This window comes from Stegostoma tigrinum, chromosome 11 (assembly GCF_030684315.1).
Source record: "Stegostoma tigrinum isolate sSteTig4 chromosome 11, sSteTig4.hap1, whole genome shotgun sequence".
In the NCBI taxonomy this organism is placed as follows: Eukaryota; Metazoa; Chordata; class Chondrichthyes; order Orectolobiformes; family Stegostomatidae; genus Stegostoma; species Stegostoma tigrinum.
In genome coordinates this window covers 19,565,023-19,583,673 of record NC_081364.1, presented here as the reverse complement: position 1 = coordinate 19,583,673, position 18,651 = coordinate 19,565,023, and the positions used below count along the sequence as shown (strand labels likewise).

The 18,651-nt window shown below is 42.2% G+C and overlaps 1 protein-coding gene across 7 annotated transcripts in view; it reads right to left on the bottom strand.

The window, feature by feature from the left end:
- The window catches only part of LOC125460349 (inter-alpha-trypsin inhibitor heavy chain H3-like), an 84,992-nt gene that overhangs the window by 31,777 nt on the left and 34,564 nt on the right, over window positions 1-18,651 (bottom strand). For 6 of the 7 annotated variants that reach the window (XM_059649812.1, XM_059649814.1, XM_059649811.1 and 3 more), the window contains exons 17-19: window positions 15,199-15,297; window positions 2,444-2,464; window positions 1,942-1,965 (exon numbers count right to left, since the gene is read on the bottom strand). In XM_059649812.1, the coding sequence (XP_059505795.1) occupies window positions 1,942-1,965; window positions 2,444-2,464; window positions 15,199-15,297 (144 nt within the window). The remainder of the gene's footprint in view (window positions 1-1,941; window positions 1,966-2,443; window positions 2,465-15,198; window positions 15,298-18,651) is intronic. The other variant, XM_048547750.2, reaches the window with a different exon arrangement.

The following is an 18,651-nucleotide window of genomic DNA, read 5'->3' as shown; positions in this document are numbered from 1 at the left end:
AGACCTGCTGAGCTTTTCCAGCAACTTCTGTTTTTGTTCCTGGTTTACAACATCTGCAGTTCTTTCAGTTTTGATTAGGATTAGGCCAGAATGGCTTTGTGCATTTGAGACCATGCCTCACAAATTCATTAGAGTTCTTTCATGAAGTGATTGGGGAGGTTGATGAGGACAGGGTGGTAGATGTAGTCTATATGGATTTCAGTGAAGCTTTTGGTAAGGTTCCACATGGTACACTGCTCGAAAGGTTAGATCGCATGAAATCCAGGGTGAGCTGGCAAATTGGATACATAATTGGCTTGATGGTTGAAAGCAGAGTGTAATCATGGAAGGATGCTTGTCAGGCTATAGACCTGTGAATTATGGTGTGCCGTAGGGGTCAGTGCTGGGCCCTTTGCCATTTGTTATCTATGTCAATAGTTTGCCTGAGAGTGTACAAGGCATGATTAGTAAGTTTGCAGATAACACTAAAATAGGTGGTATTGTGGACAGTGAGGAAGGTTCAAAAATTGCAGCAGGATCTTGATCACCTGGGGAAGTGCACCGAGAAATGGCAAATGGAGTTTAATATAGATAAATTTGAGGTGTTGCATTTTGGAAAACCAAATCAAGGTAGGAGTTTCATGGTGAATGGTAGGGCCTTAATGAGTATACTGAAACAGAGGGACCTTGGAGTTCAGGTGCACAGTTCTGTGAAAATGGAATCCAGTTAGACAGGGCAGTGAAGAAGGCTTTTGGCACAATGACCTTCATCAGTCAGGGCATTGAGCGTAGAAGTTGGGAAGTTATGTTGCTGCTGTACAGGGTGTTGGTGAGGCCGCACTTGAAGAAATGCGTTTAGTTTTGGTCACCCTACTATGGGAGGGATATTATTAAACTGGAAGGAGAGCAGGAGAAATTTACAAGGATATTGCCAGGACTCAAGGGATTGAGTTATAGGGAGAGGTGGGACAATCTAGGATTTTTTTCTTTAAAGCGTAGGAGACTGAGGCAGGATCTTATAGAAGTGTTCAGGATGATGAGACGCATGGATAGGGTGAATACACTCAGTCTTTTTCCTATTGTTGGGGAAATGAGGACCTGAGGGCATTGGTTTAAGCTAAGAGGGGAAGAATACATGGGAATCTGAGGGGAAACTTTTTTTACACAGAGGGTGGTATGCACATGGAATAAGCTGCCAGTGGAAGTGCTCAAGGCAAGTATGTTAACAACATTTAAAAGGCATTTGGATGGATACATGAATAGGAAATGTTTAGAAGGATATGGGCCAAGTCCAGGGAAATGGGGTTAGCATGGATGGACATTTTGGTCAGCATGGACGAGTTTGGGCCATGTTTCTGTGCTGTAGGACTCTGACTTCTAATTCTAATTCTGATTTTCCATGCAATTAAATCCTCTCCTTCCCCACTATTTAGTTTAAAGCTGTATCCACAGCCCTAGCTCTGCAATTCATCAGGACACTGGCCCCACCTGGATACAGATATTGCCCACCCAATTGGAACAACCCTCTCCTTCCCTAGTACCGGTGCCAATATCCCGTGAATTCAAACCTATTTCTCCCACACCAATCTTTGAATTATGACTTTATCTGACAACATGTGAAAATAATTTGTGATGTTTTGCTTGAAGGGCATCCTACGCAGAAGTATCATATTTCAGAGCTGAGCACTTATGTGGGACAAGAACAAACAAAAATGATTTGCAACTTAAAGGAGACTTTGACATTTAAGCCAGTTAAGCATCTGATTGACTAAATTGATTACATCCAGATATATTAAACATCTTTTGAAAAGTTCACCAACTACCATGATGAGATTTGAACACAAGCTTGTTGAGAACTTGCCTAGGTCTCATGATTCTTTGTCCAGTAACGCTGCAGCTATACCATGATTGTCACTTATTAATAAACTATCTGAAACATTAATTGATTGAACTGTGTCTTACCAGGAAGATTTGCAGGCCTGATACCTATTGAAATAAATAATGTGTAAGTAATTAAGTGAGTCAGTTTAAGGTATTTAATCACAAAATATCCCAACTTATTTTCTGGGTTTCAACAAAGTGCGTGCATTGTTCAGGCATGCTGATTAGAAGGATCATCATTCTTGCAAGTAGTTAAAAGAGTTTCACAAAAAAAAGTTTGTGATTGTCAGATGATTTGTATCACAGAAACCATTGTACAGGTAGTTCTCTTATTATACATGTTTTGTCAAGGTGAATTGGCTACAAGATGATTGGTGAATTAGTGAACACTTTGGATAATGCGAGCTTTCTGCTTACAGCTATTGCTATTTTCTATAGTTATTTTTCATAGAGCAATTCTCTATAGCGTGGTCGCACAGGAATGCAACTAGTGTTATACCAGAACTACCTGTACGTATATAGTTATATGGCACAATTTTACAAACTGCTCTAAATGAAATAAGGTATTTAAAAAAAAACGTACCAGGAAGAAGCATTCCCATGCCTGTAACAGAAAAAGAATTATGTATACAAAACTATTTTTAAAAAAATTCCATGTCTAGCATGCTTTCATGAACCAAAGTTCAGTTCCTTTTTCAAAGCAAGATGTAATTTTTAAAGTATTTATTCAATTCTAAACTTCATTGTTAGCTGTAGACAGCTCAATGGCTTAGGTTAGTTTCAAATTCATTTTCATTCATGGACAAAGCATCTGAAAGTATAGGTTCAGAGGTGTCACAAAAGTGTTATACCTTTAGAGACTTGCATCTTCACAGGACAGAAGCAAAGTTTTATATTTGCTGGAAATAATCACTTAGCTGCATTGATACCAACCAAGTGTCTTATTGACAAATTGAAAATCTGTTCCCTTTACTGTGGCTTATTTCAAAAATGAGGAATGTGTAAACAACAGAATTGGAAGGAACCAAACTCTTGCCAGATTCATATGAAACAAATACCACAATATGGGACATTTAAAATTATGAATGCAAAGATCTTAGTTGTGTTTTTTTGACCTTCCTGCATTCAACAGCTAATAAGATAATAATGATGTGGTGGCAGATAAGGGTGGTGAACCAGAAGGGTGTATGGCTTGCTTGTTCCTTTCTTCGCTCTTTCATGATGATATATCAAGTGTCAGTCAGTTAGTGGCATCCCATAGTTTTCCCACCATGCTTCACTGTAACCACTACCCTCACAAATTCTCCCCCTCCCCCATTCACAACTGTGCTTTGTCCTTCTACAGACACTGAAGGCCCAGTGCTGGTAAGTAACTTTGAGACTGAGTGTCACAGCAATAATTACATTTGACAGACCTTCCTGCTTGGTTTCTGTGGATGGACCAGAGGAACTGAGTGTGGCCCAATCCCTTGACTGACCTGGCCTGACAGCCCTCGGCAAGATGTGTCATAGACACCTGGCTGGTGCTTAACTATCTCCTCAATTGCAATAGCCTGCCGCCATATAATGGCCATTATGGAGCCAAAGGGCTGACCCTGGCCCATGCTGTGGACTGGAGAAGTATAGATCCTGAACTGAGGAAATGCCAATTAAATGCCTAACGTTGGCTAATTCCTTTCACTGGCATTACTGTGAAGTGTGCCAGGACCCTTCAGTGATGACTGCTCCCATGGATTTCATTGAGGACTACTCCTCTAAGACTCTGAGGCATGGATGCCAGCTTATTGATTGATTTTATTGTCACATGCACCGAAATACAGTGAAAAGCTTTGTTTAGGAGTGGTACACAGAGATCATAGCAAGAAAAGGATGTACAGGCTAAAAAGACATAGGTACATAAAGGTTACATTATTTGAGGCTAGAGTCCATTCAACAGTCTGATAATGGCTGGAAAGAGGCTGTTCCTGAAGCTGCTTGTGTGTTCAGGCTTCTGTATCTTCTGCCTGATGGAAGAGGTTGTAGGAGGTCATTACAAGGATGCGAGGGGTCTTAGATGTTGGACTCCTTTCTGCGGCAGTGAGCCATGTAAAGAGTCCACGGATGGAAGTCTGACTTCTGTGATGGTCTGGGCTGAGCTCACCACCTTCTGTAGTTTATGGTCCTGGGCAGAGCAGTTGCCATTATTAGCCCTTTACGCATCCAGACAGTATGCTTTCAATGGTGCATCAGTAGAAGTTGGTAGATGTTGGTAAGAGTAGAAGAGGCACCTTATGATCATGCAAAATTTCCTGAGCCACCTGAGGAAAAAGAGGCGTGGTTGTGCCTTCTTGACTGTCACATTTATGTGGGAAGTCCAGGACAGGTCGTTGGTTATTGTCACTGAGGAACTTGATGCTCTGCATCCTCTCAACCTTAGTTCCACTGTGTGGATGGGGGGGTGTTGTCCTCCTTTCTTTCTGAAGTCGATGATCAGTTCTTTAGTTTTGCCGATGTTGAGAGACAGATTGTTTTCATTGCACCATGCCACCATCTCCCTTCTTTTGTTTGACTCGTCGTTGTTAAATATCTGTCCCACTATGGTGGTGTCATCAGCGAACTTGTAGATGGCGTTTGTTTGGAATTTGGCAATGCAGCTGCAGGTGTATACGGAGTACAGTAGGGAGCTGAGGATGCATCCCTGGGGGGGCTCTAGTGTTGAGTGTTAATATGAAGAAGGTGCAGTTACCTGTCCTCACTGTTGGGGTCTATTGGTCAGAAAGCTGAGGGTCTGGATGCAGAGGGCGGGGCCAAAACCAAGGTCACAGGGTTTTGAGGTCAGCCTGGAGGGGATAATGGTGTTGAAGGTGGAGATGTAGTCGATGTGTAGGAGTCTGATATATGTGTCTTTGCTGTCCAGGTGTTCCGGGGATGAGTGCAGTGCTAGGGATATCTGTTGTGTCAGTAGGCAAAACGTAGGGGATTGAGGCAGGTTGAGAGATTGGAATAGATGTGGGCCATGACCAGCCTCTGGAAGCACTTCTTGATTATTGAAGTCAGAGCTATTAGGTCAGTCGTTAAGGGATACTGCATGTGTTTTCTTGGGTGCAGGGATGATAGTGGTCATCTTGAAGCAGGTGGGGACTTTGGCAGGTAGGAGGGAGAAGTTGAAGATGCCAGTGAATATTTCTGCCGGTTGGTCTGCACAGGATCTGAGTGCTCGGCTGGTGATACCTTGGGTTCACTGAGGAAGGCCGATTTGATTTCTGAAGCAGTGACAGGGAGAACGGTGTGTCTGGGGCTGTTGGGGCAGTGGTATTCTGCTCAAGCCGAGCGTAGAGAGCATTGAGAATGTCAGGGAGGGATGTGTCATTGTCCACTACCTTACAATGTTTCTTAATGTATCCCATAATTTCGTTTAGGCCTTGCCATAGATGGTGGGAGTCTGTTTGGTAGGTCTGGGTCTCTAACTTTGTCTGGTACTGTGGCCTTCCTGATGGCTTTGTGGACATCATTTCTTGATTTTCAGTATTGGTTGGGGTCACCAGACTTGAACGCTGCACATCTGATCTTCAGTAGGGAGAGATAATGGGAACTGCAGATGCTGGAGAATCCAAGATAATAAAATGTGAGGCTGGATGAACACAGCAGGCCAAGCAGCATCTCAGGAGATGCTGCTTGGCCTGCTGTGTTCATCCAGCCTCACATTTTATGATCTTCAGTAGGGAGTGGATTTCCTGGTTCATCTAATGTTTATGAATGGGAAACACTCGGATTGATTTCTTTGGCACACAGTCCTCCACACATTTCCTAACAAAGTCCATGATGGTGGTGGCAACTCGTCTAGGTTTTCCACTGAACGCTTGAACACAGATGCTGCCTTGGACCAGCTCTGTACTTTCCTTCGTGAATAATTCTCCTGTTTCGGCTGCTGCTTGCAAGCTGGAGGAGGAACACAGTGCTGTGGTCGGATTTTCCGAAGTGTGGATGGGGCATTGAGCGCTAGGCGTCTTTGATGGTTGTGTAGCTGTGGTCCAGAATGTTCAGTCCTCTGGTGGGGCAGGGGATGTGTTGGTGGTATTTTGGCATCGCCTGCTTGAGGCTGGCTTGGTTGAAGTCTCCGTCACAATGAACAGGGATTCGGGGAGTTTTGTCTCTAGTGTGTTTGTGGCGGTGTCAATCTCATCTAGGGAATTCTTTACATCTACATGGGGTGGTATGTAGTCTGCTGCCAGCATGGCAGAGGTGAACTCTCATGGATGCAAGATGGTGCAGACACCAGACCATTTTGGATATGCAGTGGGCCTGCTGCGTAAGGTGCTGACTCATTGAGCAGCAGTCAGATTGACATTAGCACACAGCTGTACAGCAAGATATTTTCCACCTAAGCTGACTGTTGCTCATCAGAAAGGCAATTTGCCTGATTGTGCAACTGCGTTAACTGGCACAACAAGGCAAGGAATGAATGCTGTGGGCATTCAGGTAGGTGCTGAGTGAGGATAAAGAGAGCACATGAGCAGCATGGAGATGGGTGCCTGTTCATGTGTGCAAAGTGTCCCAGTTCCCATCTTTCAATGCTTGGTGCCCGTGTACTCTGCATTGGAAGTCAATGCTGCCACAGGGCGCTGCCAGTGCGTCGGAAAGGTTCCAGGATGGCCTTGCTGACATGACTAATGCCGGATGTCAATTCCCATGGATCCACATGTTCACTTGGTGTCTGTGGATGAATTAAGTAAATGACCTTAAGGCATTTAATTACAAAACATCCCTTCTGTATTTTCTGGGCCCAGGGTTACAGTTTGTTCAGAGGCAACATGAAGGTCATTTGAAGCAAGTAATGAGCTGAATCCACCAGGTACTTCCTCTGGTTTACTTTTCCCAATCTTGATCTTGCTTCTTGAACTTGGTAAAATGGAAGGCTGAACATTAAACCATCTCCTGATACTGCCATGTTTCTTTGCTTAGCCAATATTGCTCAGACCCCTATTATTTTCTACCAACTGTATTCTGAATTAAGTTCTGAGCTGCATATAGTTTAGAGAGTTGGAAAAGGCTGCTGGAAAATTAGTTTGATTCATCGGTTTTATGATAAGTTTTGGTTGAAGGGCATCTCACTTCAGAAGCATTAATGTTTCAAAGCTTGATCTTTATGTGGAACAAGAGAAAACAGACATGGTCTTCAACTTCATAGCTTGCCCATCTCTCACCATTAAACCAATATTACATTTGATTGCTTAAGCATAAATGAATGGAAATGGTTCATTTGGTTAATGACTAATGGCAAAAACAGGCAAATAGCAAAAAATTTATGCAACAACTTATTCCTTATTTTTCATAACCACAAGGTATCACAAAATGGACTGAACAAATTGCTCAGTTTTCTTAGTCCAGATTAGAAAAAAAATTCATAGCAATTTAATTTATAACATAATAGATACATTACAATTACATGAGCTCACAGAAAGTGTCTCCAAATATTTTCTTGCTCTCTTTCACTGATATTGAGGCACCAGGGTAGTTTCCAAGGGCAACCTTCTTCCCAAAACTAAATGTTTCGGCCCATGCAACCTATTCTTTATTTGTCCTAAATTGAAGTGAGAGACTACCCGCAGATAAAACTCCTTCGGTCAAGTAATCAATTGTGAACCTAATGAGCTATCAGACAACCCATTCTCCTGAGAATTTGTAAACAATATGCATCCCTTCATTCCTGGTCACTTACTGGTTTGCACTTCCTCTGGAATTTTTATTGCCACGGTATCAGCAGCCATCCTTTTAGCTTTCTCCATACACGGGCTGCCAAACCTAGTCTAGTAGGCATTGGTAAATGAAAATGGCTGTGCTTTACAATAATGTAATCTTTGTAACCATGATAGCTTTGACAAAATATCTCTAACATATCACAGCTTGCCCATCTCTCAAATATTGAAAAGAAAGACTGGGTATTTTCAAGAAATGTTCCTAATAAATAAATACTTTTGGCATTTCTGGTTGTGCCTGGTTAATTTCTGAAGTTGAAAGTGAAAACATACAATGATTTTGTCTGTTTAAAAAAATCTGCGGCTGACATAAATTCACATGATGTTTTGGAACCAAGTTTAACAAAATATTTAAAAAATAGCGTGCAAAAATATAACATTGCACACTGAATTTAATGATTTGTTCTGTAGCATTCAGAGCACTGGTGAAAAGAAAATCTGAAAAATAGTTGAAACAACTTGGTCAGTTTTGTAATAACTTATAATTAAAAGGGCATCAGGCCTCAAAGTCTTACATCTTTTCAGGATTTTGCCTACATGTTCTTACCTGCCTCAGACACAATTTAATGAGTCAGTGCATATTGTTGCAATCCTCCATACCAATCAATACATTTTAAAGAGGCGAATCAACCAACCAATGGAACAATGAAAACAGAAGATTTCACTTTTTTTACTGTGACAAACTAAAATCAACATAGGTCAAGCATCAATTAACAGCCAACTGATACATCAAATTAAAGAAAATAAATGTTGACAATGACTAATATAATCCAAAATATGCTTTCTGAAACACTTTTGCTTGATGCCACACTTTCAGCAATACATGCAATAAAGGGAGAGTCTCAAAGTCACTCCTAGCCAAGGTTCATCTCTCCCTGTCATGTCAAGTCAAAACTTGCAATGTCCCTCAAGAACTATTGAATTCCACCCAACTTTTCACTTGTATAGATGCTTGGCACATCTCTCAAAAACACTTCAAAATATGATCTTAATTAAGGCTGGGTTAAAACTACTTAGGCTTTTTCAATCCTTCAGCAGACAAACCTATTTGTGATCATCTTTTTATATCTGAAAATAAATGAAAACATACATTTTGAATCATGACATAAAGCAGTGTATCTAGAAAGCTTTTGTAGAAAGTTGTTGGAATCAAATGGAGTAGGGTTTCTAAAGGATTGTGTGATAGGTAAACTCAGCCACTGAATTTAAAATTTAATTATTAGATTCATGTAATTCCTTCCAAGGATCTCTTTTGTGCAGAGTGAAACATGATGCTGACAAAGCAAGTGTTTACATTTGTTTCCATGACTAGACTTTCCTGCAGGATGTCACAACCTTACCATCTGAGTCTTGCTTGAGGAATATCATTCTGCATCAAGCACAACTGACCAGGAAACTCTTACATTCTGTTAAAGATGTATTGCAAGATTTCACCATTTGAAAATCAATCAGGTTAATCTGGTTTTGAATGGTATTTGTATGGCCAGCCAGAACTGAAATGAGACATGGGCTCACAACCTTCCTATTTAGAGTCATGACTTGTCTTCAACTGAGAAATGTTACTTATGTAAATGTACATGGTCAAAATATTTATGATTTTTAAAATTTCTTCATAGGATATAGCTGTCACTGGCCAGGTCAGCATCTATTGCTCATTCCCAATTGCCCTTGAGAGCAGTTAAAACTCAAGCACAAACCTGTGTGTCTGGAGATACCAGACCACACAAGGAGAGCAGATTTCTTTCCTTAAAAGGACATTAGTGAACCAGGTGGGTTTTTCTGACAATCAAAGATAGTTTCATGGGGCAAAATCTTGCCAAGTGGCATTGGCTATGGGCAAAATGTGTGGTAGAATTAGACAAGTCTGTTGAGGTTGATCTCAACACCAGGAGCAACCTGTGCCATTTTTGCTCAGCAAGGTGAGCTACCAATTTACTAGTATTATAGCTTGTTAACACCATGTTAATATAGCAACTCACCACATTAATATTCAGCTTTCTGTATTACCAAATTCACCCAATTAGTTAGACATTGAGAAAACTTGACTTGGAAACTGGTACTTGTTCCAAATGTTCTCCATGTTGGACACTAGACATGTTCTACAGGCACTAGACACAGACTTTGGCATCCAATATATACCAGCCTTGATTAAGTGTTTGGCTTAATCACTTACTCACTTCTATACCTGCTGTTTCAATATGGCATATCCAGAGTCAGTCAGCCAAATTAGCTGGAATGCTGATCAATCAACATCGGGAAGTGGCTGCTCTATGCAAAATCAGGCATCTAGTTATGTGGGAACTCCAGTAAGTGATTAAGTCATGAACTAATTATTAGCGACGGTCTGCAAGTTAAGGGCTCCCTGACCATTCACTTTCCTTAATTGTTATGCCAGTCTATAAAAGCTGAAGAAAGGCTGATGTCAAGTGTTACCACCTTCAGAAGCAGGCTTTCCTGTTCTATGCAGTCATAGAAGGGCTTTTGTATGATTTTTCAACCAGCTTTCTGTTGTCTCTTCATATCTGGTACAATTTTCTTTATTTACTCTTTGGGGTGTGTGCATCATTGGCTATGACAGTATTTTTTGCCTGTCCCTAATTCCCTTTGAGAAGGTGGTAGTGAACTGTCTTCTTGAACTGCTGCAGCCTGTTTGCTGTCTGTCTGTCCCACATGCTACTGGGGATAAAACTCCAGGATGTTGACTCAATGATGCTGAAGGAACAGCAATATACTTCCAAGTAAGTTTCCAAGTGAGAGGTTTGAAGGGGAACATGCAGCTGGTGGTGTTCCTGTATATCTGCTGCCTGTGTCCTTCTAGACAATAGTGGTAATGGGTTTGGAAGATACTGCCTTAGGATATTTGGTGAATTTCTGGAGTGCATTTTGTAATTTGAACACACTGCTGTTACTGAGTATCAGTATGGAGGCAGTAGATGTTTGTGGATGTGGTACCAAAAGGTTTGCTTTGATGTGGATGATGCCAAGCTTTTTGAAAGTTGGAACTGCACTCATCCAGCTAAGTGTAGGCAGTGTTCCATTACGCTCTCGACTTGCACCTTTATAGGTGGTTGACAGACCTTGGGGTCAGGAAGTGAGTCACTTGTTGCACCATCCCTAGCCTCTGACCTGCTCTTGTAGCCATTGTGTATATCTATGGGTGGTTCAGTTGTCATTCTGGTTAATGATGATCTTCTGAATATTGATAGTGGGTGAATTCAGTGGTTACACCATTGAACGTCAAGGGGCAGTGGTTAGATTGTTTCTGTCTGTCTGTCACTACTTTTCAGCCCAAGCCTTGATATTGTCCAGGTCATGGTACATTTGAACACAGACTGTATCTATACCTGAGGAGTCACATATAGTGCTGAACACTGTGAAACCATCAGAAAATGCCTCATTCTGCCAGACGCCCCAAGCATTTCAGAATGATATTTAGAAATGGGAGGCATTAGATATTATAAGGTCTATGAGCCCTGACAACATTCCAACAATAAGTGTGAAGATGAAGGTTGTTAAGGAAGCAGCTGAAAATGGTTTGGTCTAGAACACTACCCTGAGGAACTCCTGCAGAGATGTCCTAGAACTGAGATGCTTTACCTTCAATGGTCACAACCATCTTCCTATGTGTCAGGTATGACTCCAACCACTGGGGAACATTCCTCCTGATTCCAGCTTGGCTAGGGCTCTTTGCATCACTTGGTTAATTTCAGCCCTTGATATCAAGGGCTGTGACTGCCATTTCACTTCTAAAACTCAAATTTCTTATCCATGTGTGAGCCAAGAGTTTAATGAGGTCAGGAGCTAAGTGACCCTGGTGGAACACAAGCTGGGTGTCAATAAGTAAGCTGCTGCTAAACAGATAACGCTCAATGGCACTGTTACCTTCCATCACTTTACTTATGGTCAAGAATAGGCTGGGGCAGTATTTGATTGGGTTAGATTTGTCCTGCTCTTTAGGTACAGGATGTACATAGGCAATTTTTCACATTGGGCACCTACCTGACAATGTTCTACGTATACTGGAATAGCTTGGCTATTCTGCAGCAAATTCTGGAGTGCATCTTCACACTCATTGTTGGAATGTTGTCAGGGCTCATAGACCTTATAATATCTAATGCCTCCCATTTCCAAATATCATTCTGAAATGCTTGGGGCCTCTGGCAGAGGCTAAGATGATTCATCCATCAGTATTTCTGGCTGAAGATTATAGCAAATGCTCCAGCCTTGTCTTGTTCACTGGCCTCCTCCCCCAGTACCCCCTCACAACAAATGTCAGTCTTGTGCAACTAGCAAATTGTGGAGTCAGCAACAAAAACCTGTCAATTGGCTTTTTAATAGCATCTCATTTCGTCACCCTCTTGTCTTCCATTATGTTGGAGACTGATAGGATAATATTCCAACCCAACATCACAGCATAGTTTGCCTAAGTATAAGCAGATAACTGATCTAACTTGTGGCTATCTACCTGTGTATTTCTTTTAATGTATTTACTAATTTGTCAGAAAAATGACAAACGCATTCAAACAAATGAATTAGGAGCAATCTCGGCCATTCAGCCCCTTAAGCCTGCTGTGCCATTCTATAAGATCATGGCTATTCTTAGTGTTTCAAATTCCACTTTCTCATTTGCCCCAATAATACCTGCTTAACAAACATTTGTTGACCTTGGCCTTAAATGCAATTGTTAACCTCCTCTCAACCACCGAAGGCAGTGAGTTCCATAATTGTACAGCTGAGGAAAAACAACTTCTGCCTAACTTTAAAATTTAAAACAGTGCCTCCTCAATCTGAACTGAGCCACAAGAGGCAATGTTTCCAAATCTACAACATCAAGTATCAATAAACTTCCTCTGAGTCACCTCCAAAGTATTTGTTCTTCCCTAGACACCAAAACCCCACACAGAATTAAAGATGCAATCTCATCATGTTACTTGTATGTTCAATTCCTGTCATAATGGACAGTATTACATTAGCCTTCCAAATTAATTGCTGTACTGACATAATACGTTGAGTACAACACATAGATCCCTCTGTACCTTGGAATTGCAGTTGTTCTCCATTTAGCTCATGCTTTGTTTTTAATTCTTCCTGCTAAAGTAGACAACTTCATAGTTTCCCACATATTAATCCATCCAGTATAATTTTCGCCATGCAATCAACCTATCTATAATCCATCTGCAACACCGTATGTTCTTTTCACAACATGCTTTCCTACCTAGCTTTGTCATTTACAAAGTGAGTTAAAATGCCTTTGCTCCTTTCATGTAATTTAATGATTTAAACTGTAAGAAGTTGAGACTCTACTGTAGATTTCTGTGAGCATCTACTTATTTCATCCTGCCAATCAACCCATTTGTCAGGGCCAATCTTACTTTTTAGTGAAGTGTGAGTTAAGTTGAATTTTTGAGGTTTTTTGCTGCATATTCTGTCATATCTTGCCAAACTCACCCTTAACTACCTATCCTCCTATAATAAGCTCAAATTTGATTTCTGCCACAGCTTACCACCTACTGTTCCTAGGACAACTTGCCTTTGCTGATGTATCCTGGAACTAACTGACAAACATTGGTACCAGGGTGCCTTACACAATTCCTGACAATTGTCCCAGATGTGGAAGATGGGGACAAATAAGCCCCTGCTTCATGGGCAGGGTTATGGAGATACTGCTGGACAGGGTGGTGCCCTAGATGTGGAAGAAAAGGCCAAAACACCAGACATTGTCAACCTCATCTGAGGTCACGACTGGCTGAAAGCATTTCCAGATGTCTGGATGAATGTCCACCAATGTCCTGCCAGGTCAATATAACCTCTCCAATTTATCAACATGTGAACCCCATTCGACCTCCTTAATACCTACCTTCTCATTCCAGGAGGAAAGTAGCCCTAAATAAGGCAGAAAGAGTCCAGATGAATGGTGGTCTGCATGACATTTGGTTCCTCATACCTTTATGTGGAGAACATCCTTGCTCTGGCAATACCAGTATCTGGCTCTTTCTTTGCCTCAGCCCCTACCCCCTCCGAGTCCAGGCCTATGCACAGCTGTCAGATGCCGCCCTTGACTCAGAATTGTGGACTCCTGATCAAAGGCTATCCTCCTTGGCTTCACCAAGGCCTGCTGACAACCATGACAATCTTTCTTTTGTGCCTGTGCTAATCAGTAAGTTAAGGTGAAAGTAATAACAGTCTAGAATCTCCGACTAAAGGGGCAAAGTACACGAAGGCAAGGCAAGACAAGACATGGATACTGTGATCATCAAATAGGCTGTGAGTGAATGCTATAGCAGCAAGCAAAAAGCCCTGAGATGTGGTCTGCTCCAGTCCATAAGCTGGGTATTTGTCCCTGAGTGCAGTGTTCTAGTTGCAGCATTACAATGATAGCTGCCAGTTCAGCATTGAAATGCAGAAAGGTCCTGCAAGTGCTTTGGAGATGTGGTCTGAGTATTCTTAGATGTTGGCACAAGTTGGATGGCAATGTCTGTGGATGTCAGATGTGTGTGGCTGATACCCATGGAGTATTCCTTGAGATGTTGGTGTCATGTGTCTAACATGATGGTCCTTTCAAATAATCAGCCAGCTGAATTCATCATATACCTGAACTTCCATGTTGAGAATTCTCACCATCTAGTCTGTTTGCCAAGATTGGAAGCTGAATAGTAGTCAGGTGAGTTGGTCTGTGAACAAGGCATTCAACAAACAATAATCCCTATAGATGGCAACTTCATGTTGCCAAGCAAAGAACTTATTACACTACTTGTCAAAAGCATAAAAAGTGGAGCAAGACATTCCTGACATTGAGATAAGCCTCATCCAGTGCTCACAAAAATCTCATCCATAGTCCACAACACCTATCTTCTGAGATTCTGACATTTTTTTAAAATCAAGAGATGGTAGGAACTGCAGATGCAGGAGAATCTGAGATAACAAGGTGTAGAGCTGGATGAACACAGCAGGTCAAGCAGCATCTTAGGAGCAGGAAGGCTGATGTTTCAGGCCTGGAACCTTCTTCAGAAATGCTGAAGAATTTCTGGAGAAGCGTCTACGCCCAAAACATTAGCTTTCTTGCTCCTCTGATGCTGCTTGGCCTGCTGTGTTCATCCAGCTCTACACCTTGTTATCTTTTCTCCTCAATGTATCTTTTCATTACTTTCTCAAACAATGAATTGTCATCGTCGTCATCATCATCTCTATACGCTCAACCTATTCTCCATCTTCCTAAAATAATAAAGCACCCATACTGAAGCCCCCTACAATCATGTGACCAATTATAATTCTGAGGTCATCACCCCCATAACTCCACTTGTCTGAATCTGTAAATGATGCACATTTCTCCAACTCATGTTCACATTAGAGTTTCATTTTCCACTAGCATTCTCAACTCCATTTCAGTCTATTGATATTTTTTCCATAACATTCTAGTTTAGGAACCTGTATCTCCTGCTGAAGAAGCTATTAAACCTAATCCCTTAGGCTAAATGTGGTGGTAGTCTTCAAAATCATGGCTGTTCTCACTTATTTATAATCTGACTGAGAGCTCCTTTAAATTTGAAAAGCAGCTTTCAAAGCAACTATACAATAAGACTAACATTTGTTCTGAAAATCTTACTGTGTCTATGAATTGATCGGCCAGGAGGACCAGGAGGACCGGCGCTATTGTGATGGTCTGAAGCTCTGAATGCAGGACGTATTGCTTTCTTAGGTGAACCTGAAAAAGAAATATTAACATACATCAATTTATATGTTTTTGGAAAACTGTTTTTCCATGTTTCCACTGTTTTTGGAATCAAATTTTTTGACTACAAAGGAATTGTATATTTGGTAAACATACTTATTTTACTTTTTACATTTTAGTTATCAGCTGCACGTAGTTCAATAAGTTTTGATGGAAAGGCATCCCACTCCATAAGTGTCATATTTCAGAGCTTAGTATTTACGTGGGATGGGAAGAAACTAACATGGTTTGCAAAACTCTCTGCTGTAAACCCACAGCTACCTGGACTATACATCCTCACACTCAGCTTCCAGGTAAAGACTATATCCCATTCTCTCACTTCCTCCATCTCCATTGAAATGTCCACCTTCTTCCTCAACCAGGATTCCGCAGCACCATTGTCGACCGGGTCCGACCCATCTCCTGCACTTCCAGCCTCACTTTCTCTTCCCTCCCACAACAGCAATAGGGATCCCCTTGTTGTTACCTAGCATCCCACCAGCATTCACATCCAGAAGATCATCAGATGCCGTTTCTGCCGCCACCAGACACCTATTCCCTTCCCCTCCTTTTGTCCACCTTTCGCAGGGACTGTTCCCTCTGGGACACGCCGGTCCACTCTTCCTTTAATCCCAACACCCCCCACAGCCCCACGGCATCTTCCCCTGAAACCAGCATAGGTACGACACCTGCCCACTGCCCACTTACCACTTACCTCTTCCCTCCCCAGTATCCAAGGGTCCAAACATACCTCCCAGGTGAAGCAACACTTCACCTACACTTCCCAGAATCTAGCCTACTGCATTTGCTGCTCACAATGTGGCCTCCTCTAAATTGGGGAAACGAAGTGTAGACTGCATGACCATAGAACATCTACGTTCTGCTTGAAAAAGGACCGTGAGCTACCTGTTGCCTGCCACTTCAATGCGGCACCCTGCTCCCTGGCCAACATCTGTCTCTGGCTTGCTGCAGTATTCCAGTGAAGCTCAGCACAAGCTGGAAGAACAACACCTCACTTTCTGCCTGGGGACCCTGCAGCCCTTCAGACTTGATAGAGTTTAATAACTTTAGGGCCTAAATTCTCGTACGTCCTATCCCCTATCCCACACACCAAGCTTTGTTGTCATATAGACTGCCATTACACACTACCTGTTGTTAGCCACTAACAGTCCCCATTGACAACTACTCACCCTCCTGGCCTGATTGTTATCAACTCCATTGTCAGTCCAACTGTCTTTCTGTCTCTTTGGGCTCTATCCTATTCTTTGTTCCCTACCCCATATCCCTCCCTATTTTCTGCATCTAAATTGACATTTTTCCAGCCACCATCAGTTCTGAGGCAGGGTCACCGGACCTGAAATGTTAACTCTGATTTTGTCCTCCACAGATGCTGCCAGACCTGTGCTTTTCTGTTTTTGTTACTGATTTATGGCATCCAAACTTTTTTATGGTTTGCTACTTAATGGAGAAGATGATTTAAAAAGTTATCAGTTATCTGATCAAATGTAAATGAACTGAGATGTTTCACATGGTAAGCACAATTAGTAAAAATGAACAAACAGCATTTATCTTTTAGTATTCATAACCAGGAAGTATCACAAAATGGACTGACCAAATGTCTAACCTGTTTTGTTACTTAGATAAAAAAAAATCAACTATGTATGGCCAACAACTTTATTTATAACTGAATAGTAGAGTTGTTGCCATAACCTCTGAGGATCATCGGCTGCTGTTTCATTAGAGAGACAACTGGTGAGGAGTTTAACGTGAGGGCCACCACGCCTCAGACAAGGGGTGTGTTTTGAGAAGGCAGGATCTTCATAGTGAATCCACACTGGTGTCATGCTGCATTGCAAGCCAACTGTACTGACCGACCTCCACAACAGAAGGTTCGTTAGATTTATATAATTCTTTAGAAGACTAAATAAACTCTCTCTCAAACCGTCTCAATGCTTTCTTTCCCCTTTTTCACCAACAATAAGGCGCTGCTATAGTTTCTGAGGCAACCTCCCCCATAATAAGAGCCATTTCTTCTCCATGGAAACTGATTCTTCATCTACCGTAAATCAAGAAACAGGCTAGTCACAGATAAAACTCCCTCAGTCATGTAACTAATTGCAATATGGATGAGTTATCAGACAACTTGGCCTTCTGAGAATGTGTAAACAATGTGCACCTGTTCACATTTTGGGTTATGCTTTCTCTGGATCTATTGGCCTGGATTTTCTGAGGGGTGACAATCTCATGCAGTTTGCAATCCCGTCATTCAATCTTTTTCACAAAAGGAAGGAGCTCAGAATTTCTGACAGGAGGTTCCACGCAGTGTTCCTAAAGAAATGTGGAATGGTACTTCCATTCTGACAGCTCTGTGTAGTGCAGTGGGGTTGGGGAAGAAAAACCACAGTTCCTTTGCACAGTTGGATCATTCTGATACGGAAATGTCCTGACAGTAACTTTGACAACTGCTGCAAGTACATTAAGTGAGTATGAAGTTAGGTGCTCAGGAGTGTAGGATGCCAGATGGGTATGGTGCATGGTAAGTCAGGTGCCAGTTAGGTAGGTTGCCAAAGTGCTGGGTGAGTAGGGGTGCCATGTAAGTTGGGTGCCAGGCCATCAGAATCCCAGGTACCTTTGGCACAAGATAGGTGGCGTGCCAACTGAGGACAGTGTCAAATGGATAGGGTGCTAAGTGGGTGGGGAGTCAGGGTGCAATGTGGTCTGGGGGTCAGGTAATTGATATAATATTTAGGGTAGCTCATGGTGGGGAGGAGAAATTGGTTCCAGTGTGTCAGCGGGTTGGTGTTTGTTCCTCAGTGTGTGTTGGATCTATTGTAGCAGCAGGTTGTTGGCGGGTCAAGGGTTGCGGTTCAGACCTGGCAGCAGTGGTTGGGGGTGTGAGAGTCAGGTATGGGGGCATTGACAGGGGTGGATCCACAGGCAGCATGGGCAAGGGGCAGGGGTCAGTTCTATTGTGCATTATGCAGAGATGGTAGGGGGTCAGGCCCAGTGGTTAGGAGATGCGCAGAGATCAGGTCCTGCAGGCGTGGTGGGTATGGGGAGGTGATGGGAGTTCAGATCCAGTGGTGCTGGGATCAAGTGGATAAGGTACAAAGGGTTATCACAGCCCAGGAGGTAGGTATCAAGGGGTTGTCAAGCTTGAGGATGTAAGTGGTCTGAGTGAGGTATCATTGGGTGTTTGTAAAGTAAGTATAGGGTCTTCTTAATGTTGCTCAGAAGTTAGACGAGGTATGTGTTAGTCTAAGTCAGTGCCTGAGCAACTGTTTAATTTCATTTGAACCCTTTAAAGTCTCCAATTTATCGGGAAACTTTTGGAGCGTTCCAGGTATA